The sequence below is a fragment of the Sus scrofa genome, chromosome 3, assembly GCF_000003025.6.
Source record: "Sus scrofa isolate TJ Tabasco breed Duroc chromosome 3, Sscrofa11.1, whole genome shotgun sequence".
Taxonomy (NCBI): domain Eukaryota; kingdom Metazoa; phylum Chordata; class Mammalia; order Artiodactyla; family Suidae; genus Sus; species Sus scrofa.
The window spans coordinates 86,280,927-86,306,873 of NC_010445.4; the positions used below are offsets into that span (position 1 = coordinate 86,280,927).

Consider the following 25,947-nt stretch of genomic DNA (forward strand, 5'->3'; position numbering starts at 1 on the left):
GAAGGTGGGAAAGGTAGGAGGAGGGCCTGAAGAGATTGCTTCCAAAAGGTAGAAGTGATAGAAGAATATCTAAAACCACAATAATACCATAGCCACTGGCCACATGTGGCTACTGAGCAGATGAATTGTAGCTTGTCCACATTAAGATGTGTTATAACTACAAAATACACACCAGGTTTTAAAGACCCAGTGAAAATAATTTTTAAAAAAGAATATAAAGTAACAAATTATTTTTATACTAATTACATGTTGAGATGATATATTTTTATATACTGGGTTAAATAAAATACATTATTAAAATTAATTTCACCCTCTCTTTTAAGCTTTGTAAAGTGGTTACTAAAAAAATCAAGTATGTGGCTTGCATCATATTTCTCCTGAATAATGCTACTCTAGAAGAACCATGTTTGTCCTTGAAACAAGACAAAAAGGAGAGTGGACTGGATTAGGGAATTAGAGTCACCAAGTCAGCGGAATGGCAGGGACAGACAATAGATGGAATGGCTAGCAAGTGATGGAGAGACCTGGGGAAGCCTGGATGAGAAGGGGAAAGGGAGGGAAAGTGAGAGTGGAAATGTGTGATAAGGGCATAAGCTAAGCCAAAGGTGTTTTTTTTTTTTTTTTTCTTCCTGAAGAGGGCTGGGTGGATGGGAAAGAACGGAATGTATTTCATGGCTGAGGACTTGGATTAAGGTTTGGGCAAGTGGCACAGGAGACATAGGAAAGAGGAGAGATGATGAGGGAGCTCGGATGGATGGGAGGCCGAGGCCAAGCACCAGTCTGAATAGGAGGAGGGACTCACTCCTTCAAGAAGAGATGGACAGTGGCAAATGGGTTTTGTAGGGTGGGGAATGGGAAGCAGGACTGAGGAGAGAGAGAAAGGTGCCAAGATGGAGTTCAAACCCAAGGACTTGTGTTTTCTACCCTCCTAGGTAGAAAAGCCATCTGCCAAGAGTAGAGGGGGTAGCGTTTGGGGGGAAGATTGAAGAGGGGGCAAAAATTTGTCTGATTGCGGAGAAGGTGGCAGAGGGAGCCAATCAAAGGCAAGAATGAAAATGAGGGAGCAGTGACGAGGGCGGAAGTGCAGCTGGCAACACGGCTGCAGTGAGAGCAATCAGTGCCATTATGATTTTCTAGTCATAAGAGTGAAGGGGTGGGTTGTAGGACAAATACAGGGACAAAGAGCCACGAGGCCTGGAAGAATGGCTGTTAAGGAGGCAAATAGTGGGGCCAGGAAGGAGCTGATGAAAAAAATGCAAGCGACTGGGCGCTGGAGTCTTGATGATGATGAAGGTCTGGTGCTCTAGCAACGAGAAATCAGAGGAAAGAAGGTTAAATCATCGAGAGAGGAGCTGGGTGATGACATAACCCACAGCCTGGCAGGTGCTGGGATGGGCCAGTTAACCATTATCTGGACAGAGATGGGAAGTTGATAAATGACAGGAACTGGGAGGGGGAGAAGACAGCACAGCACAACTTGAACTTCAAAGGAGTGGGTGGGGCTGGTTAGAGAACATGCTGGTTAGAGAACACACACCCACAAAACACCCGTCCTCCACACCTTACACCCACTGACATCATTTCCAGGGGCGCACATCATGCACCTAACACCTGTTTCTGCAAATATCATCTTAGCTATCACACCAGGACCAAACAACAGTAAAAAGCAGGAGGGCCGACAACTCTAGTAGCTCCTACTCCCTCCAAATGGAGATGTGAGAGGAGTTCAGAGATTTGACTAAAATATTAGGACACAACTCTGCCACTGTCTCATGAGAGAGGCCCCCTCAGGGTGGAAAAGCGCTTACCCCATTTGTGATGCATTCTTTAGCTCCATGTGTGGGAGGGTTTGAGTCAATTGATTCCACTGGAGGAGTATGATATCCTAGGTGTACGAATCTTTTAAAAACTCATTTGATGGCATTTTACCTCTGCATTTTGTATCCTGGCACATTCTTTGTGATAAAAAGTGAGCCAACTATTTTCTAATGAATGGCAGGCTAAATTCCTAAAATTATCAGTCACACAGCAATCATTACTTTGCTTCAACCAACACAGAAAGCCAAGGGATTTGAAAAGAGAAAAGCATTTATAAGGGTACATTACATTCTCTTAAAAAAAAATCAGCTACCATTCAGCTTTTGGAAGAATTACATGGCAAAACAAAACAGGCCTTTGAAATGACTGATTTCAGCATGTTGGGGTTTAATAGACATTGTAACTTTAGTTCCTTCCACCTTGTTCAAGAACGGGAAACCTGCTACCTTCTGCCTGCTCAGAGCAGCTATGAGTGAAGAACTCTGAGAATTAAGGGGTGTAGTGAAGAAGAAGAATTTAGTTGGAGGAGCAGGGACACTCCTTGCGCTGTTTGCCCTACACAAGTGCAGTCATGCTCCCAGAGTGAGGTGTAAGCTTAGCTTACAGGTGACCTGTATGCCACAGCAGGGCCCTGCACTAAATCCTAAGTCCTTTGCAGTCCCCACACCCCGGGATGGAGTGGTTTTGACAGATCTCGGTACGATAAATTCAGCACCTGCAAGGAGCAAGACTGTCAGTTCTTAGCAACTCTTACAATACAAGCAAGCTCACAAAGCAGCTATTGATCACTGATGACAAAGGATTTCTGTCAGGCCAGTGGAGATGAGAAAAGTGGCAGGAAAGCTGGGCTGTTCATGTGTTGATGTCCCCATGGAGGGGAGCATCATCTCACTTCATCATGCTCAGCAAGCCTCAGGCAAACTTGAAATGTGGATTTACTGATTAAATAAAGCATTTTTCAAAAATTGGGGGCAGGTTTTCCCAGCAGACTTTGGTCCCCAAACATAGCGCAAAAGGTAAGGAGGAAAACCAGGATTACCTGCAGAGAGTGGTTTGTTTCAACTCAGCAAACCCATCTAAACCTTTCCCATATTTTTACATGTTGCCAATTGTGAACACAATCTTCATTTCACTGTAAATCTGCTAACTAAGAAGCTCTGTCTGTAAAGTAGGTGTGATGGCTACAATAATAGACTTTTCAGTTCTTTTTACTGAAAGTTATTTAAATAGATTTAAGCCAGATGAACGTTTAATTCCTAATGGATGGATGGTAGGGAGAACAAAACTCATTTAACCAAGAAGAGTTTCATGGCCAGCGGGGACATCATTTGATTCTATATGGGTCACACCATTTCCTACAAAAGTAAGACCACTCATTGGTGTGAACAAAATGAAGGTAAAAGTGGTTTGCTGACAGAACCGATTTGTAGCCCATTTTGAGGACACATTAATTTTCTTAAATATGCAGAGAAACAGGCTAAGTAAATGCATCCATTCATCTACCCATTTGAAAAACATCTATTCACTATGTACTATGTGCAAGGTGCTGTGTGACGTACATGGTGGCACATGCTGGAGAGTCATGGGGCTGACCCATGAGAAACTGAGAATCTCATAGACAAGGCTTATAACTCTGTGGAACTTTAACTATCTTGATACCAGGGACCCATATATTAAGGAACTAAGGATCAAGTGCAACTAGGAATTTGAGGCTGAAACAAAAAACACAAAACCAAAAAAAAAAAAAAAAAACCCAACCCCTCTTAATATTTTTTTTACATACCCATGGTGTATAGTTTTCTTGGTAGGATTTTCTTTTTGTTTAAGTTTAAAAATCTGTACAAACTGATTCAGAAAGATATGAGATAGTAAACATAGATAAGCTTTAGGGCCTCCTTTTTGGCTGTACGGCAGTGTAAGAAAGTTTGGAAAATCCTAGTGCTAGCGTGGAATTGTGAGGTAAGCTGGTGCTAGGATCAGTCAGTTCAGTGAGGAGGGATCACCATTTATAGAAGCCTCAAAATCTGGTTTGTAAAAGCATCCTGGTTTTCTAAGGAACATATGGCCTAGATTGAGAGTAAATATGTACCAGAGGGACTAGGAGATTAATTTAAGAGTATTCACAGAGTCCTTCTTTATAATTCCCTGCTAGGAATAATTCTGGCACTGCCACCTCAGTGTTTCCTTACACTGAGTAGCTGAGATGGATAGAGGGTGAGGTTGCCTTGTGGAGGAAGGAAGGGAAAATATCGTTTTCCCCTCCTCTCACCACAGAGGAACTGGAGAAGGATTCCACTCAGGACAACCCCCTCCATATATGTCTGAGGGTGCCACAACCATCCTCTCCAGAGTAAGACCCTACAGAGGGGAAGGCAAAGATCACCCTGTAAGATCCTAATTGGCCTACAGATCCACAAGTGGGGGTTATGGAAAGATAATGAGATGCTGTCAGCCAAATAGCCAAATGCAGGTGAATCTTGCAAGAGGCCACTGGTACCTGGATGGGGGAGTCCCTGTTCAAGACTGTTGGAAGCACTCCTCCTTCAACCACATTAAAGGAAGCTTGAGGCATATAAGACTGAGTAGGGGAGTTGCCTGACCCCCTAGGTCCTTCCTAAACACTCACTGTCACACTCTCCCTGCCAAAGGGGACAATGACTTCCAATGCACAGAGATATGGCTTAGGAGTAAGGGCCCCTCCAGCTAAGGCTGTTGTATGCAATTGCCTAATGGCAGAAGCCTTTAACCTGAGAGCTGGAGGGACAGCCAGGGCTGCCAACTGCTTAGAGACAGAAATTTCCAAACTGGATTACGGAAGAAATGCCAGCAAGATCTCAGATTTTGAGATCTAATCCATGGATGTCAATGACTGGAAATGAACCCAAATCCTGTTAAATTGTTAAGGAGTTTATTCATTCATTCAACAAAATATTTACTGAGTGCCAGCACTGTTATCTAATTTGGAAATAAGGCAGTATATGAGAAATTTTGCTTTCACAAAATTGACATCATATTTGGGGGGAGGGGCTTTATGAGAATCCCCTAGTCTGGCAAACAACAAAGGCCTGTGACTGTTCAGGTCTTAAGGCATTCCCCAGACCTCCCACCAACAGGAGTAGGATAATAAAGAAGTACATTAATTCCAGTTCTGATACCAATCTCACTTTTGACCCTCTCAAGCTCTTGTCAGAATAGAGTCAATCACTTTCCAGGTAAACACTAGATATCTACTGAGATTTTAGATGTAATAGGAAATGCAGGGGGAGCTGAGTTTTGCTTTGACTCTCACAAAGCCAGCTCTTTCTATAAAAGTCAGAGAGTTCAGACCAAAAAACAAGGGAGACTGAAAGGTGAGAAAGGTTTCAAATGTTGTAGAGGTAATGGTAGAAATAATGAAGCTGATATAAAAAACTCTGTCATTAACTAATCTTTGCTGTAAAAAAAAACGGCCAAGATGGAGACTGTTTTCAAATTAAAAAATTTAACTGTGAGGATTTCTACTTTAAAATATGTGCACTATCTCACTGGAGAAAAGCTCAGGATTAGATGGCTTCCCTAGTAAATTCTACCAAACACTTAAAGAATTAACACCAATTCATCTCAAACTCTTCCAAAAAACTAAAGAGGAGGGAACACACCCAAATTCATCTTATGAGACCAACATTATTCTGATATCAAAAAGAGAAAAGGACGCTATTAGAAAAGAAAGCTATAGGTCAGGATCTCTGATAAATACAGATGTAGAAAATGCTCAACAGAATACTAGCAAACCAAATTCAGCAGCATATAAAAGAATCATTTACCATGATCAAGTGGGATTTATCTTGGGGATGCAAGGATGGTTCAACACATGCAAATCAATCAATGTGATATATCGCATTACTAGAATGAAAGAAAAGAATAAACTCAATAGATATGGAAAAGCATTTGACAAAACTGAACATCCACTCATGATAAAAACTCTTGACAAATTAGGAATAGAAGGAACATATCTCAACAAAATAAAGACCATATAAGGCAATCCCATATTTAATGGTAAAAGATTAAAAGCTTGTCCTTTAAGATCAGGAGCAAGACAAGGGTGCCATTCTTACTGCTCCTATTCAGTATAGTACTAAAAGGCCTAGTTTCAGGTAAGACAAAGAAAGGAAAGTATCAGAATTAGAAAAGAAGTAAAATTGTCTCTGCTTTCAGATGACATGATTTTGTATATAGAAAATCCTAAAGATGATAAAAAATTTGTTCAATCTAATCAGTGATTTCAGTAAAGTTGCATAATACAAATTAACAGAAAAATCGTTAGTGTTTCTAACACAAATAATAAATTTTCAGAAAAAGAAATAAAGAAATCAATCACATTTACAACAGCATCAAAGACAAAATACTTGGGAATAAATTTAACTATGGAGGTGAAAGATCTCTAAAAACGCAAAACACTGATAAAAGAAATTGAAGAAGAGGCAAATAAATGGAAAGGCATCCCATGTGCATGCATTAGAAGAACATTGTTAGACTGTCAATAATGTGAAAGCCATCTATAGTCATGATGCCATTCCTACCAAGATTTCAATGGCATTTTTTTAAAATAAGAAAACAAAAACACCTCATAAAATTTATATAGAACCACACAAGACCCTAAATAGTCAAAGAAATCCTGAGAAAGAAAAACAAAGCAGGAGGCATCACACTTCCTGATTTCAAGCTATACTATAAAGCTATAGTCATCAAAACAGTATGGTACCAGCATAAAAAATAGACCAATGGAATAAAATCAAGAGCTCAAATATAAATCCAAGTATAAAGAGTAAACTAATATTTGACAAAGGAAACAATATTCAATGGAAAAAGGACAGTCTTTTCAATAAATGGTGCTGACATAATTGGATAGTCATGTGTAAAAGAATGGCTCCTATCTTATACCTGACTCCTGTCTTACACCACTCACAAAAATTAACTAAAATAAATTAATGACATTTAAATGTATGACCTGAAACCATGAAACTCCTAAAAGAAAACAGTAAAAAGCTCTCTGATATGAGTCTTGGTAATGACTTTTTGGATATAACACCTAAAGTACAAGCAACAAAATAAAAAATAAACAAGTGAGACCATGTCAAACTAAAAAAGCTTCTACACAGCAGAAAAAAACATCAACAAAGTAAGAGAACCTATGGAATGGGAAAATATTTTCAAACCATGTATCTTATAAGAGGTTAATATCCAAAATATATATATATTTTTAAAAAAACTCATACAACAGCTGGTATAGATGTGAAGAAAAAGGAAACTCTGTGTGGTAATAGTGGGATTGTAAATTAATGCAGCTACTATGGAAAAGAGTATGGACAAGCCTCAAAAAAGTTAAAACTGTAATATGATCCAGCAGTTACACTTCTGGAATATTTCTAAAGGAAATGAAAAACACTAACTCAAAAAGATATCTGTACCTTTACTTGGAGCATTATTTATAATAGCCAAAACATGAAAACAACCTTAGTGTCCATCAATCAATGAATGGACAAAGAAGTTGAAGCATCTGTGTGTATATAGGTATAAATGTATATGTACACACACAATGGAGTATTTTTCAGTCATAAAAATGAGGAAATTCTACCATTTGCAAGAACATGGATAGACCTTGAAGTCATTATGCTAAGTGAGAGGAGTCAGAGAGAGAAGGACATATACTGTATAATCTCACTTATATGTGGAATATATATATATATATTTGCTTTTTTTTAGGGTGCACCCATAGCATATGGAAGTTCCCAGGCTAGGGGTCGAATTGGAGCTACGAATGCTGGCCCATGCCACAGCCACAACAATGCAAGATCTGAGCTGTGACTGCAACCTACACCACAGCTCATGACAATGCTGGATCCTTAACCCACTGAATGAGGCCAGGGATCAAACCTGCATCCTCATGGATACTAGTCGGAGTTGTTTCTGCTGTGCCACAACAGGAACTCCCTATATGTGAAATCTTAAAACAAACTAAACTTATAGAAAAAGACATTAGACTTGTGGTTACCAGAGGCAGAGGGTAGGAGGAGGGAGAATTGGAGGAAGGTGGTCAAAAGGCACAAACTTCCTGTTACAAGATAAATAAGTTCTAGGGATATAATGTACAACATGGTGACTATAGCTAATACTGCTGGGTGACATATAGAAAAGTTTTTAAGAGAGTAAATTGTAGGAGTTATCATCCCAAGGAAAATTTTTTTTCTTTTTTCTTTCTTTTAAAAAATTGTATCTAGGAGTTCTGATGTGGCACAGCAGGATTGGTGGTGTCTTAGAAGTTCTGGGATTGCAGGTTCAATTCCCGGCCTGGCACAGTGGGTTAAGAGGGAACTCCATATGCCGTGGGGCAGTCAATAAATAAATAAATATTGTATCTATGTGAGAATATGGATGTTAGCTGAACCTAGTGTGGTAATCATTTCACAATGTATATAAATCAAATCATCATGCTGTTTGCCTTAAACTTATTACAGTGATGTATGTTAATTACTTCTTAATAAAACTGGGAGAAAAAAACAAACAGGAAAAAACCCAATAGCTACTTAATATATTGGGTGAGAGAGGAATAAAAAAAGTGTACAAAATGATTCCCTTATAGGATTTTATAAATGTCACTTAGAAAAAAAAATTAAACAATATTAAGAGGACAGAAAATTTTTAAAAGATTTTATAACTGTATTAGGGACCCCCCCTCTGTTATTAAAAATAAATGGTATTTAATTAAGACATCAAGCTTGATTGATAAACATGTATAAAAGACTTTGTTTCTTAAAACTTCCTTTTAAAAGATAAGATGGTTGTGGACATGTTACATAGCCAAGTAAATGAGCTGAGTATCTAGATGAAATACACCTGATAGAGTGATGACTAAAACCGTAAATACCATCATATCTACAGTTACCTATAATTTCTAAGTAAACTACATTAAACTGGTGCTAATACATTATGATTTAAGTGTTAAAAGCTAACTTTTCTATGTTAGACTTTTTTAAAGGGAGAGAAGACCTTTCCAGTCTGAGATAAACAGGAGAGTTTAGCAGCAAGCCCAAGATGTTTCTGAGGAAAGAAAAAAAATACACTTTAGATCAGTTTTGAGATTTTGATTTGTGACTTAAGTTATTCAGCTTCTGAGGTGAGAAAACAGAGTTGGGTGGGGGGAACCTCTCTTTCTTTTAGTAAATGTGGAAAATGCTGTAATAAACAAAATGATGTCATAGATGGTGTAGAAATGGAAAGGGTTAGGTCCCACATACTTTTATTCATCTCTGGACAGATAACCAGAAGCTGCAAGCCTCAGCACTGTTAAAAAAGGACCTTAAAAAAAATACAGACTGCGGACTCAGGTGCACTGAGAAAACAATCCCCAAGCTAACGACTACAGCCACCGGGAAAAAGTGAGTGAATACTTTCTATGCCAATTTCCATAAGTTTAGTTCATTTGTATTTACTTTGTATCCTTCATCATCAATTTGGGTTTCTGCCTGAATTCAGAATTTAATACTGAATGTTTTAAACCAAAGCTCCAGTATTACTGTTCCCCGTGCAGATGGTTAATCTAAGCAGTCAGGTGAGGAGGAGGTGGGGACACAGCCCCACCAGGTGTGACTAGGAAGACTAATAGCTGGTCAGCATATGTGGATTTTGATAAAAAGACCATATTCCACATTTGGAGATATTTTAGATCTTATCTAGAAATAAAGAAAATGGCTTTGTGATTCACCTTTGTGCTGAACATCATCCCACAGGATACAAAACTGTGGTTGTGTGATACTTTGATCCATATAAGAAGAATGGATAATGGTACCAGACTATCTACAGTTATAAGTTTCCAATTTCTGTTTTTTTGCCTTGATGTGAAAATAAAAAAACTCTGGAGAAGGGCCAAAGATGTTTAAACATTATTTTTTAAATATGTAGAGGAATATAAAAATGTGATATGACTATAAAATATTGATTTTAAAAAGTTGTAATTTAACGTCTTTTTTTTTTTACCCATGGCACATGGAGGTTCCCAGGCTAGGGACTGAATCAAAGCTACAGCTGCTGGCCTAGGCCACAGACTCAATAATGAAGGATCCGAGTTGCATCTGCAAACTACAGTACAGCTCACGGCAACGCTGGATCTTTAACCCACTGAGTGAGGCCAGGGATCGACCTGCAACCTCATGGTTACTACAACCTCATGGTTACTAGTCGGATTCCTTTCCCTTGGACCACAGAGAACACCTTAATGTCTTTTATAAGTTGATTCTTGTGGCATCCCCAGACAGTGGTGTAAACTATAGCTGATCAAATCTGCTCTGATTCAATTAGGTCAAGTTTCAAATGTCTCTCATGATACTTAATGTTGATTTGCTGGTATTTACTGGTATCTTAGGTTGTTTACGCATGGTTATAAAACTAGGTAAATACCTGTATATATTCAAAGGCATTTGTAAAGCCTAGCAATTACTGTTCAATATTAAAATGACCTGAGGTTCTTTCCTGTGATAATAACACTAGTTTCCATTAGAAACAAAAATAAAGGATGAGCTGGATATTTTCCATTCGCTCTTCCATGTCTCCTTTCTACCCTTCTCCTGCTCTGTGCTCTCCATGGCTGGCCTTTGTGGCCTGCACTGTGAATGGTCTTGCCCTTCAGCTTCTGACTGGATTCAGATACAGAGAAGCACCACAGAAGATTAGCAGATGAGAGGCGAATACAACTGGGGAATTTATTCTTTAATACTTCCTTGCTGGAATTCAGCTTGGTTACTACTACCCATCAGGTCTCAGCCCCTGTAAGAAGCCTCCTCCCACTACTATGTTCTCCACATCAGGCTATAGCATCCTACCCTTGCTCCTTCAGGGCCAAGGATGGTAATGGCCAAGGGCCTTTACTGTTCCCAAGGTATTGCTCCATCTCTGTTGTTTCCCTTATTCCACACCTTTGCTAACAGCCCCTTCATTAAGCTCTCCCCAAATTCCTTTCTTTTCAGAATCTCTTTCTTGCTGGGGCCACAGGAGACACAAAGTTTAGGCCAAGCATGAAAGACCTAGGTTATTCCTTTCACTATCTACCAATTTTAAGAAGTTCTAAGATACTAGGTGTCCTATATTTTTATGTTTTTGAAGCCAACTTTGTTGAGCTTGAGCCAAGAATCAAAACCAGAAAAGAAAGAGAAAGATACCTGAGATTTTAGACAAGATAGTCCAATATAATCTTTAGAAATGCAATATATAACATGGTACATCAAAGACAGGGGGAAAAAAGCTCCTATTAAAACAAAGCAAAAAAAGAGTTACATTTAAAATCTCAACATAAACTGATGACCTTAAAAAGAGAGTAATTTTTCTTTAGGTCTACATTAATTTAAGCAATCTTCAGTAGTTAATGGAAAATAAATTGTAGTACACTCAACAAAGATCAGATTCCCTGGTTGGAACAGGAAAACCAGAGATCAGTATGGGACCTCTTATCAAAAAAAACAAAGACAATTTCACGAGTACTCAGTAGTACTGTAAAAAGCCACATATACCAATCCCAAAAAAGCTCAGCCCAAGACTTAAACAGTGACAATTTAAACATTAAGCAATGGTAACTATAGCAGGCTATTCATTGTTGAATGCAAAAAAAGTTATACTATAACTGCAAGAGAAAAATAATATAAACTATGCTCTAAAAAATACACCAATAGTAATCAATTGGCGATAAAAAATGAGGTGAGAAAGAGTGACAGATGATTTGATTAAAAAATACTAATCTGTTTATAAATGATATACCTTCCCTTCCTTGAGAATTCAAGTAGTTATCAGTCTGAGATATAAAAAATATTTTTTTCTACCAAGTTGATGCTATGAAACACCAACTCTCAGATCAGAGGATAAGTGATAAAAATGGAATTTAGACTAACTTGAAACTTGCGCCTTCTGAAAGACGTCTCTGAAAGCTGACCTTCCCCTCCTGCTTCAGAGCTGTGTGCAGTGGTCATGGTCTTCTGGGGAGTGGCCAAACACAGAGCCAGAGCATCTTAAAGGGTCCAGGAGTTCTCTGGAGGCGGGAGGATATCAATTCTCCCATGAGAATGACAAAGTTTCTCATACCCAGAAGAATCCTTACTCCACAGGGGCATCATTCACATCCCAGTGGGAATCTGGGAAACTTGGGAAGCTGGTCCTCCAAGAGACTACATTATCTCCTACTTTATGTTTTCACTCCATCATGTATATCTTATGTCATAACAACAAACAAAACCTTTACATCCTGATTGTTGGCATCTTCCAACATTTATATCACTGTCCAGTTGTGCAAAACACACACGGTGAGAGCAGGAATCCTTGACTGTCGTGTCCAGCTGAGGATAATTTGGGCATGGCCTAATGACCACCATATATTGTGTCTCATTATCCCCACTTCCAAGTGGTAGCTTAAAACAACTATCCTCATGCTGTCCTCTCTTCCCCACTGTCTGTTTGGCATGTTTTGGTGCCTGACATTATCATTAGCCATAGAGCTCTGAGGAGCTTTATGGGGATCTGGATGAGGAGACTTCACTCCCCGAGAATCTGGCTGTGGGGTTGCAAGCAGTAACTGGTTGAGACTCTGGGATGTCTCTCTCTTGGGAGTGCATAACTATGTTTTCAATCATGCAGTTTAAGTTGGGGCATCTTATATATGAAGAGAAAAGGGTGAAGTGTATTAGACATTTGCTGTTTCGGGTCCATCTAGAAATCTATCACTTTAACTTTGATAACAGCCCTGGGTTTTTACTTCTGGTGGAGGCATTACACTGCTAGTGAACAGATGGCATGTGACTACTATGAATCATCTAAGGTTCCTATTTCCCAGGTCATGGTGATTGGTTTAGAAGGGTGGTCATGTGACCCACCAGAGCCAATAGCATATCATAAGACAGATGTGGGGACTTGTGAATCAGAAGCAGTTCTTTCCTGATGGTTTTCAACCTCAGAGGCTTTAAGGTCCAGGTGTGGCTGCCATTTTCCTACTTGAAGAACTGCAATAACCCAGAGAAAGCAGAACTGAAATAGGCAGAGAGAACAGAGTCAAGTCCTAGCAGCAAGATTTGAGTCCTCATATCAAGTGACACCTAGAGTCATCTTATTACCTGGATTTTCAAGTATGAAAGCCAGTGGGTTCCTTTAACTTAAATCTGTTTGGGTGAACTCCTCAAGCCTAAAATTCCTCTACTCAAAAACCAATATATAAACATTAAAGTATGACCTTGCTAATGTGTGGAAAGAAACTTCACAATTTTCAGGCAACTCTAGTAATTGGCACAGAGGACATTTTAGGGATTTCGTCCCCTGAAGAGTTTGGGAGAACAACTGGTTTTATTGAAGTCAGAAGACAGGATTTTGGTACCATCCCTTGTGCTATGATGACAGTAAGCATTTTATAACTTAAATTGCTCTGAAAAAACTATGCTTTCCTTCCTCCTGTTAATTTTCTCAAAAGGAACTTCCTGACATTTAAAATATTTATTAAATAATAAATTTAAGCTCGTAGATAGACAAAACATCTGACATTATGAGAAAACATGGCACAATAGAGATGAGGTCACAAGGTGAGATCAAGAGGGTGTGTCAGGGTGCAGTTGGAAGCTAGAGAGGCAGGGGAAGTTTGGAAAGGCTGCTCTAGACTAGAATTAGATGGAGTCAGTGGGGACAAAGGGACACACTCTGTGTGCTATATGAGGTCTGGAAGCATGGATTCCTGACATCGGAAAACACTTCCTGATTTTCCTCAGCCACAGCCCACACATGGCCATTGAGCAGCAGGATGACTCAATGGTTCACCCAAGGCTGGGGACTGGCTGGACATGTGTGGCTGGGTCAAGGAGCAAGGCAGTCCAGCGTGCGCTAAAGCAAAGCTGAAGTGGGCGGCCAGGATGCTCAACAAAGGCCTGGAAGGGACTACGAGTTGGTAGGTGTAGCCCAGTATTCTTTTGGGAGCAGTTAAACATTTCTTTCAGCTTTCTTGCCTCTCAAAAGATTGGAACTGATGATCAGATGGCTTCTGAAGAATAAGAATTCATAATGTGTTAGAAATTGTACAAAGAAGCACAATTCAAAGCCTCCCAGCTGCTTAAAAACCAGAGAACTGAGTCTAATTAGAAACAGTCTATGACTATCTTAAATTTTAGGAGGAGTTGGGAATTCAGTTGCTTAAGAGTTGATTGATGCATAATGTGCAGCCACCTTCAAGGCATTGTTCTCAGTATAGCAGATGCCACACTCATCTCACGGGTTCTAAGGTGGCAAAGGATTTAAACTGGAAGTAGAACTGCCTGAAACAAACATTGGTAGGAGGCGAGAGGGTCCCTGCACCAAGTGGGTGCCCAAAGCTCTTATCTCTTGTGGTCCTTGAGTATTTGTCTCCCATTAGTCTTACTGGTACATGTCTCAGCATAGGTGTTTAGAATAGACACCCAGGTATCTGCAAGTATACACTGGAGGGAACAATGAGGGGAAGGTCAAGGACAGTCCCTGCCTCTCCAATCAGCAGGGCTTGAAGTAGTCAAAGGGAGCAGTGGTGTCTGGATTGACAGTCCTGCATATTCCCAGGGAGAACCTGGGTGCTGCCTGGTCCCCTGCACCTGATATCTGTGGTCCCTCTCTCATGCTGGGGCTGCTGGAGTCTGTGGAAGCCATTTTGTACCCCAGTGAGGACTCAGGTGAACTGTCTGCCTTGCTTATTGTTAGGAGGCTCCCTACCCTAAGGGCTCTCGGTCCAGCCCCATACATTCCCTCTCTTATCCTGCTTTCTTGCAAATTCTCTGAATGCCTACCCTTTCTTCTGCAGTCCAGATGCTGCCTACCATCCTATCTCTGATCAAGCTCATTTGAAATTTCTGACAAGGATTGGGGGAGAAAGCTGGTCCTCAGTTCTGATTGGGAACTGATTTGTCCCTTGGAGGTGACTCACTCAGACACCACTGACTGCACCTTCTCCCCTCACCCCTTTGCTCCCAGCATGCTATGTGGCTGCCATTCCGCTCTCTGGTTACAGCCCCTTCTGGGAACTGCTGCTATCAAGGCTTTTATAAATGATCAAACATGTTGCTATCTATAGAAGAGGTTTGATTATTCCTCCAGACCCTATATTTATCTTAAAATTGTTTTCTTCACTACATGTTTTCTTCACTACAGCCTGCTGTGAATTATTTTTTAAATGTCAGTAAAGTACCGAAATGCCTACCCCTGTTTCTCACAGCACCATGAAGCATTTTTTTTTCTTTCATGAAAAAAAAAAAGCCAATCCTGTGTATGTTAATGTATGACAATCTGGCATGATGAAGAAATGAAGGTGCAAAATTCTAGATTTTAATATTGAAATAGTTTCACCTTTCCTACCTCTTCCTAAACTGTGCAAATCTGATATTTTTAGACCTCAGACCTCACTAAGACCAAGAGAGGTTCAGATGAACCTCAGTTTAGGTTAGAAACCAGCTGTAGTGTTTGGACTGAGGAATCTGATTCAATTTCTATATCTTAGTGGTCAGTGTAAATCTCAGCATGATGAAGTACTGGGTTGTAGCAATCAGCCAGAAGCAATCTGGGAATAAGAGCCAAGTCGACTCATTTCAGAATGTTATGTGAAATGGAAAGGTTGGGTAATTCTATTTCAAAAGAATGTTTAATTTAGGCCAAGTGTTTTTTAGAGTGGGTTATTTAAGCGGGAAGCTCATTCATGCACTTACATGCCTATGATTCCTTTTAATTTTCTTTCTTTATTCTTGGAATTAGGTCCTTTAAAAATATTTCCTTTTTTTTTTTTTGGTCTTTTTGTCTTTTCTAGGGCTGTACCCGCGGCATATGGAGGACATTTGGAGGGTCCCAGGCTAGGGGTCCAATCCGAGCTGTAACCGCCAGCCTACGCCACAGCCACAGCAACACGGGATCCGAGCCACGTCTGCGACCTACACCACAGCTCATGGCAACGCCGGATCCTTAACCCACTGAGAGAGGCAAGGGATCGAACCTGCAACCTCATGGTTCCTAGTCGGATTTGTTAACTACTGAGCCACAACAGGAACTCCTATTTCCTCTTTATGGTTACTGAAAAACTGTGTTGCAAATGAAGCAACTATAATTTACAGACCCCTACAGAAAAAAAAATCTAATTTTTTAAATCAAGAGAACACTAAATCTTCACAGTAACATTTCACAGAGATGCTAGGGAAGAATGAGGAATTTTTTTGCATCGATTCAAACTTTTTGTCTGTAGCATACCCATCATTTATCAGGCTTATTTTAACATCTTCCAGGGAATTGTGAAGCAAGAGGGGAAAAGACTTTTTATTTCTTTGTATCTAAATTTCCACCTAACAGTAAAAGGTGATAGATCAGATTTATTAAATACCTATTGTTAGACATAAAGCCAAGCTGAATGCAAAAAAACTTGAATCCTGTTACTACACATCATGGGAGCAGGGTACTTGCGAACACTGAACCTACGTCAATGGGAAGAGCCCTCAGAGAATCTTAAACATCTTTGAGATTCATGAAATTCTCTAGATATTAGAGTTTTTCATTCAGTATTTATCCTCCTTAGTATGAATATGATAAATGAAGCAACTGTAGTAATTATGAGCTTTTTTTTTAAAAGAAATGCTAAAGTGTGTTATCAATACTTAAAACAGCATGCCCAAAAGGACCCAAATAATACCAGAAACCCTTCTTCTACACAAAGAATCCATGCCAATGAAATCATATTGGTTAGGCCTGAGGCACCAAACACTCCTGAACAAAGTTGGGCAGACCCAGGAGGAGAAGGCACACCAAGTGATACAGTGTAGTGCAGACTCTGGGCAGAATGGAGGATTATTTTTCACAATTTGTAAGTATTCCTCTAAGAGCTTAGAAGCCTGCTTCCCTCCTACCTCCCCAGTCAGCATCCTCCCCTGCCAGCCATCACATTTAGGACAGTTTTGGGCTATCCTGACATCCTCTCTAGGCAAAGGGCAGCCTGGTCTACCCAAATCTCATGTGTGAAGTTGTTTTCCATAAACAACATGTGCAGAGTGTAACCTCCCCTTTCCTCATGTTAAAGGCTGTGGGTAATTTCTCCTGGATTAAGCCTGAGTGCAGGTTAAGACTCTGTGCATATACATAAAGACTAGCTTAAGTAGCAATTTTGAGGGCCAGGAAAATGCACTCTGGTTTCAATGAGTTTCTTGTCGACAGGTGTTTTATATGCACACACACCTGGCGACACCATACCTTTCTTCCACTGAAACTTCTTTCATCTGCTGGTGCGGTTTGGTGCCTTCCATTTCCCTGATGCTCACGGCATAGATCTTGGTGGTGTAATCAATGGCCTTTTCTCTAGCAACGTCACTGTCATAGCCTCAAAGGACAGAAAGACACGGGAAGGGAGCAGGGTTGGTTTGCGTGGTGTAGGAAGGGGTGTGGAGAAAGGCACGGTCAGCACGTGGCACTGGGGCTCACCTCCATCCTCCTCTGCATCCGTGTCCGATTCCTCGCTGTCCACCAACTTGCTCTCCTGGGTCCCCACAAACTCCCGAGTCCAGATCATCAAGGCCGTGTCGGCGCCGCCCACCGTGAGTAGCACCGAGTCGTTGTGCAGCCAACGCACGTTGGTGACGTGGGCACTGTGCCCTACATACTTCTTGAACCTTGCGTGCTGGCCCTGTGAAGCCAGAAATTGGTGATGACCCTATAGGGAACCTTATTATTCTTGTTTCTGGACTATTTCATTCCTGTTATTCTCTGCATGCAAATGAACCCATTCAAGGAAGGGGTAGTTTCCCGGGTTTTCTCTAGAATGAAGCTCTGCGGGGTAGGGACTAGGTCTCTTTCTCTCTCTTTTTTTCCCCCAAAACATCTCCTGCTTCATCATACGTCCTCAATAACTTGTAGACTACAGTTTCTTAGGTGCCTGAGAAAGTAGCCTGAGACAGTATAAAAAGCATGGAGTTCCTATTGTGGCTCAGCAGCAATGAACCCAACTAGTATCCATGAGGACTTGGGCTCTATCCCTGGCCTCGCTCAGTGGATTAAGGATCTGACATTGCTGTGAGTGGTGGTATAGATCCCAGACAAGGCTTGGAACCCGAGTTGCTATGACTATGGCACAGGTCAGCAGCTGCAGCTCGGATTTAACTCCTAGCCTGGTAACTTCCATATGCTGCAAGTGCGGCCCTAAAAAGCAGGAAAAAAAAAAATAGCATAAAAAGCTTGTTTCTGCTTCTTTCAGATATCAACTGTGCATTCTCCACAGGCCTCTAGTGGAAACTCCTGAGGGTGAGTCTGGCTGACAATTTGAGATCAGAAGTGTCTTTCTGGTCGTTCCCCATAGCAGCTTTTGCACCAGTTGTGCAAGGGACTTCTTATGGGGCTGGGGCCTCAAGGAAGATATAAAAGGAATGCAGCAGTTTCTACCAGCGACGGTGGAAACAATTTCTAACACCAGAAACACTCAAATAATTGATGTTAAAACAAAGTGAGCTCTAGGAAGAAAGAAAAAACCACCACCAATGACCACCCCCCTCTAGTAGAGGACACAAACTTGAAAAATCCAATTAATAACCAAATTGACATGTTACTTTAAAAACAAAAAACAAAGAAACAAAGTAAATTTCTTTGAAGCATCATCAAATAAATGGAAACTAACTTATGAGTCACTCCTGAAAGCTCTTGGGAGCGGAGCCCAGGCCACACCCAGTACAGCCTGGGTTGGGGAGGCTGAGGGTGAGGTGAGAGCATGGCTAGCCCTGGGGCAGCCCTGATAGTGGTGGAAGCCCGAGCTGGCACTAGAGACCAGCTTCCATTTTGGGTGCATGAGCCACAGCCTGGCAAAAACAGCTCCAGTGGGAGCCGCCGAGTGAGGGGGAGTTTTTCCGTCCTCTCAGGGAATACCTTACACCACGTGGGAAGCTGCACGCAGTTTCTGAGGTCATGCAAGGGCCACTGGTGTCTCAGATGAAAACTTTATTTAATCACTGACAAGAGGCTTCCAAGAAGGTTTTGGATGAGCACGCAGGGAAACCTGAAACCAGCGCGGGGACGCTTAGCAGCAGACAGGGTAGGAGAGTGCATGACTTTGAAATACTCTTGGTCAAGATCTCTGTGTGTTTGGCTGACCCCTACCTGAAGGCAGAGTGAAGGTGCCCACCCCTTGGCAGAGGACTGAGTCTAGAAAGATTAGGGGAGCAAGCAGGCAGGCAGCATTTCTAGGAAGCCTTCCAGAGCTAGAGAATACACAGAGCAAAGTAAAGATTTCCAAGGGAAAGCACTGTGTGACTGTGTGAGCGCCAGAAGGTGTGGCAACAAAGAGGGCGGTCACAGTGGCTGCAGCCATGCATCCTGCTGGTCTTCCTGCTGGAACTGGGAACTGACCCATTTTGTCCACTACAAAGGTAAACAGGTTTCTTGAGAAGAGGAGAAAGTGAAAGAGCCTGAGAAATGCCTCTCTATACTCCTACATCTAGACAGAAGAATACAAAATGAAAAGATATAAAGGGAAAAAAAATATTTGGAAGAGATCAGAATCTGGTTGCAGGGGAAAAGAAGGTGACATGAAAGACAAAGAGAAGAAAAAGTTCTGAGTCACTGAAGCTGTTTAACAAAGCTGAGATTCTTCTAGCAGAGATGATTCAAGATTCTCAGAATATGAAATAAGATCACTGCTCCACAGAACAATAATAGGAATTCACTGTTACTAGACGGTTCCAGGAAGAGTGGTTCCCTTAGGGCCTATGGGAGGAGCCGCCTGGAGACCTGGCTCAGTCGAACTCTGGGTCTCTGGGTCATCATGCCAAACTATGCATCCGTTTTTGCAATACCCATCAAGATTCACTACCAAACCTTATTTTACCAAGATTCACTTTACTACCTCTTCCACTGAGTCATGAAAGAATAGAGAATCTCGAATGTGTCTCCAGAATTCTGGTTGTTAACTGCTTTTAGGTGAGGGATTCCTGAGAATCTGATCCATTCCTCACATTCACAACATTTTATGTATAGTTTCTCTGTAAAATTTTGCGTTCAAGTTTCTTCTTTGAGGAACCATTCTCTAAAACCATTGACATTCTGAAAAGGAAACTTAAGAACTTGAGGGTGGACTTTAAAAAAGTAAATGACATGGTGGTATTTTAACTGTCCAACACAGTGAAAGGGAACAAACAACTTTGGAAGGGAAGGGGAGGCTATGGGAAGCAATCGGGTAGCTATATAGATGGTGTCAGAGGACAGTGTCAAGTTTTCTGGGACCCGGTTTAAGGTACTGGACAAATGGGTGGGTTCTGGCAAAGGAGAGTCTATCTTATGGGGGCTGGAAGCAATGTGATTATCAAGGGACTGATGAGATTTTAAACTGTACAACTGCATATATAAGGATGTATGTTTGTCATGGATAGAAAAATGCCTAGGAGTTCCCATCGTGGCTCAGTGGTAATGAACCTGACTAGTACCCATGAAGATGCAGGTTTAATTCTTGGCCTGGCTCAGTGGGTTAAGGATCCGGCGTTGCCAAGAGCTGCAGTGTAGGTTGCAGACACAGCTTAGAGCTGGTGTTGCTGTGGCTGTGGCGTAGGCCAGCAGCTGCAGCTCTGATTTGACCCCTAGCCTGGGAACTTCCTTATGCTGCAGGTGCAGCCCTAAAAAAAAGAAAAGAAAAGAAAAATCCATAGAAGAGAAGCCTGATAAGTCATGGGAAAGAAAAACAAGAGTCAAGAAGAAGATATGACATTACAGTCTAACAAATAGAGCCTGAATTTTGGACAGAGAGCTGCTCTGTGAGGATGATAGGTTCTCATGGGCAACACCTCATGGGACTTGATGACACGGTGTTCTGTGCTAGAACATTGCAGCAGGATGGTGCCTCAGCCAGGGAGGGCTGCCATAACAAAATACCACATGCCGGATGGCTTAAACAACAGAAATTTGGTTTCTCACAGTTCTGGAGGCTGGAAAGTTTTGAGATCAAGGTGCTGACCAATTGGGCTCCTGGTGAGGGCTCTTTTCCTGGTTTATAGACCCCATATGCGAGTACACAGAACGTACCTACCTGACCTTTGCTCAGGGCGTGTGTGCATGGAGAGAGAGAGTGAGCTCACTGGCATCTCTTCTTACAAAGATACTAATCCTGTTGGATCAGGACCCCACCCTCATGACTTTATATAACCTTAATTATTTCTGTAAATGCCCTCTTTACATATCCAGTCACATTGGGTGTCAGGGCTTCAACATAAGAATTTTGGCAGGGACACATTCAGTCCCTAAGAGACAGTGATTCTATCCAACATACCCAGAGCATTAGAGGAGTGTGACTGTACAATTAGAAATGTTCATTAGTCTGAGTCCTTGAATTTGGGAGGGAAAGAGTACCAGAAAAGTCAGATTAAAAAAAAAGAAAGAGAATTGGTCCTATTGAAAGTGGTTTATATTGGTTTTCAAATGCTTTTAAATCATGAAACTTTTTCTTCAATCAAATATTACACAGTAGAACTCAAGAATAAAAAGACAATCCAATTTAAATTAGGATTTGTACAAACACTTTACAAATGACTAGTAAGCAAATGAAAAAGTGCTCAGCATGATTTTTTTTTTTTTCTCTTTAGGGCTGTACCCGTGGAAGCACATGGAAGTTCCCAAGATTGGGGTTGAATTGGAGCTGCAACTGCCAGCCTATGCCACAGCCATGGACCCCAGCTGCATCTGAAACACATGCCACAACTTGTGGCAACACTGGATCCTTAACACACTGAGCGAGGCCAGGGATCAAACCCACATCCTCATGGATACTAGTTGGGTTCTTAACTCGCCAAGCCACAACGGGACCTCCATGCTCAGCATGGTTAGTTGTCAGGGATACATAAGTTATAAACACAATGAGATTACACTATCTACTCCTCAGGACAGCTACATTTTACAAGTCTGACGACACTAAATTGGCAACTGGCAATTTCTTACGTTTTTGGTGAGAAAGTAAAATGATACAACCATTTTGGAAAAAGACCTGGCAGTTTCTTAAAAAGTTAAACATGCAGTTCCCCCTATAACCCAGAAATTCAACTCCTACATACTTATTTACAAGGAAGACAATATAGGAGTTCCCGCTGTGGTACAATGGGATTGGTGGTGTCTTAGGAGCACTGGGACGCAGGTTCCATCTCTGGCCTGGCACAGTGGGTTAAGTACCTGGTGTTGCTGCAGCTGTGGCTTAGGTCACAACTGTGGCTCAGATCTGTCCTTGGCCTGGCAATTCCATAGGCTGCTGAGCGGTGAAAAAAGAAAAGAAAAGAAAGAAAAGAGAGAGAGAGAAAGGAAGGAAGAAAGAAAGACAATATATGTTTACAGAGATTTGTTCCAAAATGTTCATAGTAATTATTATAACCAAACATGGGAAAAACATGTGTCACTGATAGCTGTGTGGCTAAACAAACTGTGCCATATCCATACAGTGGAATTCCACTCAGCTATAAAAAGGAAGGGACTATCATTACACATGATACAAAGAAATCTCAGAAACATTTCTCAGTGAAATAAGCCAGAAAAAAAACAGTCCTAATTGATCACTCCATTGTAGATGATGTCTTGATATAGAGAAAACTAATCTATGGTGAAGAACATTGGAATCGTGTTTTCATATGAGGGTGGAGTGGTGGTGCAGATTGGCCGAGAAGTTAGCAAGAGGGAACTTCCTGGGCTGATGATAATATTCTATTATCTTGATAGGTGCTTGAATTCTACAGGTGTTATGTGTTTGTCAAAGCTCGTTAAAAGGAATCTTAAAATGTGTGTATCTCAACTATATGTACATTTTACTTAAAAAATGCTGAAAAACATTCAACTCTAGGTAATGGTATGCAAGTTGAAACATTTAGGGGTAAGTAACCTGATGTCAACAATTTACCTTGAATTATAGAATCTAGGTGGTGGGTTATTAGGAATTCATTGTATCTTTTCATCTCATTTGTATGCTTGAAACTTTTCACAACAAAATGTAAGGAAAAATTCTGCACAGAAGCTCAATGTATAAAATACAAAAACACAGAGTGACTCTGGAGCAAGGGTAGGGCCTCAGAGCCCCTCTAGTTGGTCCTAACTTGTTTCCTGGGGTTGTGGCTGAGGAATCTTCCTGGAACTCTGGGAGTTAGAGCTTGAAATTACTACAGTAGACAGAGAGCCCACCTGGTCAGGTTGGGGATATGGATGATGAATTCTCAAGACCAACCATACTCTAGCTTGGGAGCATGATGCAATAGTACCACAGGGATTTCAGGTATCTGAACACCTGCCCAGACTGTAGTCTCCTAAAACCAGGTTATTACTAACTTCTTGACTTGTCCTGCTAGCAGTCTCATTTCAAAAAAATGTAGAAGTATCAAGGAAAAGTGCTACATAGAACTGAAGTCTGATTGAAATGGAAGGTCTGATAGGTGGCAGTGATGAATCATTAGGAGAAGACTACCATGTGGCTTTGGAATTTGGGCTGGACAGAGGAGGGAACACTGGACATAATCAGAAGTGCATCTTAGAAAAGGCTACCAAAATGATAATGTGATATGACTTTAGCAAGTGAAAAAGAAAAGAGTAAGGCATCTAAGGAGACCAAAGGGGCTGAAGAGGGAGTTGGTGTGGGCAGCTTTTAAACATACAAATTACAGAAAGAGGAGGGCGTAACCAGTGATGAACACAAATGTCTCATACAGACAACTTTAGTATAGTTTCAGGAATGCTAAAGTCAAAAACCAGACAACTGAAAAGAATTTTAAAGATGTACTGAGGGGTAGAAGAAAAACAGAGAAAAATCAGGACCATTTCTTATATGAGATGGTTTAATATGAATAGAAAGATTTACTTATCTCCTCTATTAAAGGAAACATTCTTCCGACCAGAGGGGGCCACATGTCCTTGAGTAAAGACACCTTCAAATGTGACCACAGAATTAAGGCCAGTAATAGTTGAGAGTTTAGAAACCAAGAGAGGTGGCAACCAGGGGAAAAAAAAAAAAAAAAAGAAAGAAAAGAAAGAAAGAAAAAAGAAGAGAATGGTTTCTGTATCCAAAAAGGGAAAACTTCAGATAAAGTCGACTCTGGCAGATATTGACTCACGAGTTGATGCAATCCCTGGAAAATTCTAGGGTGAATTATTACACAGAAGGTCAATAAGCACTTGGCAAAGGAAGTAGTGGTGATGAGGCAGCAAGAACGGTTTCCTGTGCAGTAACTGCATATCTTTTATTGGTTGGTTTATTAGGAGATATCAGGGATAACAGAGACACAATCTGGTTTTCAGCAAGATATTGCTAAGTCTTAATGATATCTTTTTTTTGTTGTTGTTGTTGTTGTTGCTATTTCTTGGGCCGCTCCCGTGGCATATGGAGATTCCCAGGCTAGGGGTTGAATCGGAGCTGTAGCCACCGGCCTACGCCAGAGCCTCAGCAACGCAGGATCCGAGCCGTGTCTGCAACCTACACCACAGCTCACGGCAATGCCGGATCGTTAACCCACTGAGCAAGGGCAGGGACTGAACCCGCAACCTCATGGTTCCTAGTCGGATTCGTTAACCACTGCGCCACGACGGGAACTCCCTTAATGATATCTTGTTGGGAGTTCTCTTCTGGTACAGGGGGTTAAGGATCTGGTGTCACTGTGGTGGCTTGGATTACTACTGTGGCACAAGTTCCATCCCTGGCCCGGGAACTTCCATGTGCCACGGACCTAGCCAAAAAAACCAAAACAAACAAAAAACAAAGTTTTGTTGGACTAGAAATAGAAATGCGCTCTCTATGATGGCATAGTCAGATAGATGCAAATGTCTGTTACTGATAGGACTGCATTAATGAATGGAATGTCTAATTGAATGAGGGCTCTTGGTGGTGGTATTTGGTTGTTCTTGTCTTTTTTTTCCTTCCATGATTTGTAACTCACACTTGTGAAATCAGAGGATCACGTGACCCTGGAAGGGAAAGTAAGTACTTTGAAAGGTATTTCAAAGATGCTGACTGACAGGTTGGAACAATGAAGGAGAAAATAAACAAGACAAATCTTATTTGCTACAAATATAAAGTTCTATACTCAGAGTTTAGGAAATCAGTTGTTTAAGTCCAAGATGGGACATAACCTGAACATTTTTGGGAAATAACATCTACGCTTCAATTGTGTGGTGTGGTTGCCCAAAGAGCTGATGACATTTTAGTCTGATTTAATACAAAAATAAAATTGAAACAAGAAGAATGCATCTGAAGCACTGAATTTGGTTTAGATGAGAGAGTTTAAAATGGAATTGAAATGGGAAAGGGAGATTAAGAGACACAAACTTTCAGTTAGAAAATAAATGAGTCTCAGGGATGAAAGGTACAGAGCGGGAAATGCAGTTAATAACAACGTAATAACTTTGTATAGTGACAGATAGTAGCTGGACTTATTGTGGCTATCATTGTGTAATTTATAGAAATACCAAATCACTATGTTGTGCACAAGGAACTAACACAGTGTTGTGGGTCAATTATACTTCAAAACAAACAGACAAACAAATAAGCCAACAAACTCATGGGGAAAAAAAAGATCAGATCTGTATCTACTAGAGATAAGGGTTGGGGGAGGGGTGTTGGATGAAGGCAGTCAAAAAGTACAAACTTCCAGGAGTTCCTGCTGTGGTGCAGTGGGTTATGAATCTGACTGCAGTAGCTTAGAGAGGCACAGATTCAATTCTGGCCTCGCACAGCAAGTTAAAAGGATCCAGTGGATCCAGCGTTGCTGCAGCTGTTGCTCAGATTCAAGCCCTGGCCCAAGAATTTCCATATATTGTGGGCATGGCCGTAAAATTTTTTTTTTTAAAAAAGGTACAAACTTTCAGTTATAAATAAGTACTAGGCATGTAATGTTACAACACAATGACTATAGCTAACACTGCTGTATGATATAATGAAAATTGTTAAGGGAGTAAATCCTAAGAGTACTCATCACAAGGTAAACATTTTTTTTTGTTATTTTGTATCTGTATTAAACGGTAGATATTTACTAAACTTATTATTAGAATCCTTTCATGAAGTATGTAAGTCAAATCACTAGGCTATATACCTTAAACTTACACAGTGCTGTATATGTTACAGCCAAATAAAACTGGAAGAAAAAAACC

The 25,947-nt window shown here is 40.8% G+C and overlaps 1 protein-coding gene across 3 annotated transcripts in view; it reads right to left on the minus strand.

Moving 5' to 3' along the window:
* Window positions 1–25,947, minus strand: part of EML6 (echinoderm microtubule associated protein like 6) — a 285,579-nt gene that overhangs the window by 29,440 nt on the left and 230,192 nt on the right. For all 3 annotated transcript variants that reach the window (XM_021087539.1, XM_021087538.1, XM_021087537.1), the window contains exons 27-28: window positions 17,290–17,491; window positions 17,062–17,188 (exon numbers count right to left, since the gene is read on the minus strand). In XM_021087539.1, coding sequence (XP_020943198.1) covers window positions 17,062–17,188; window positions 17,290–17,491 — 329 coding nt within the window. The remainder of the gene's footprint in view (window positions 1–17,061; window positions 17,189–17,289; window positions 17,492–25,947) is intronic.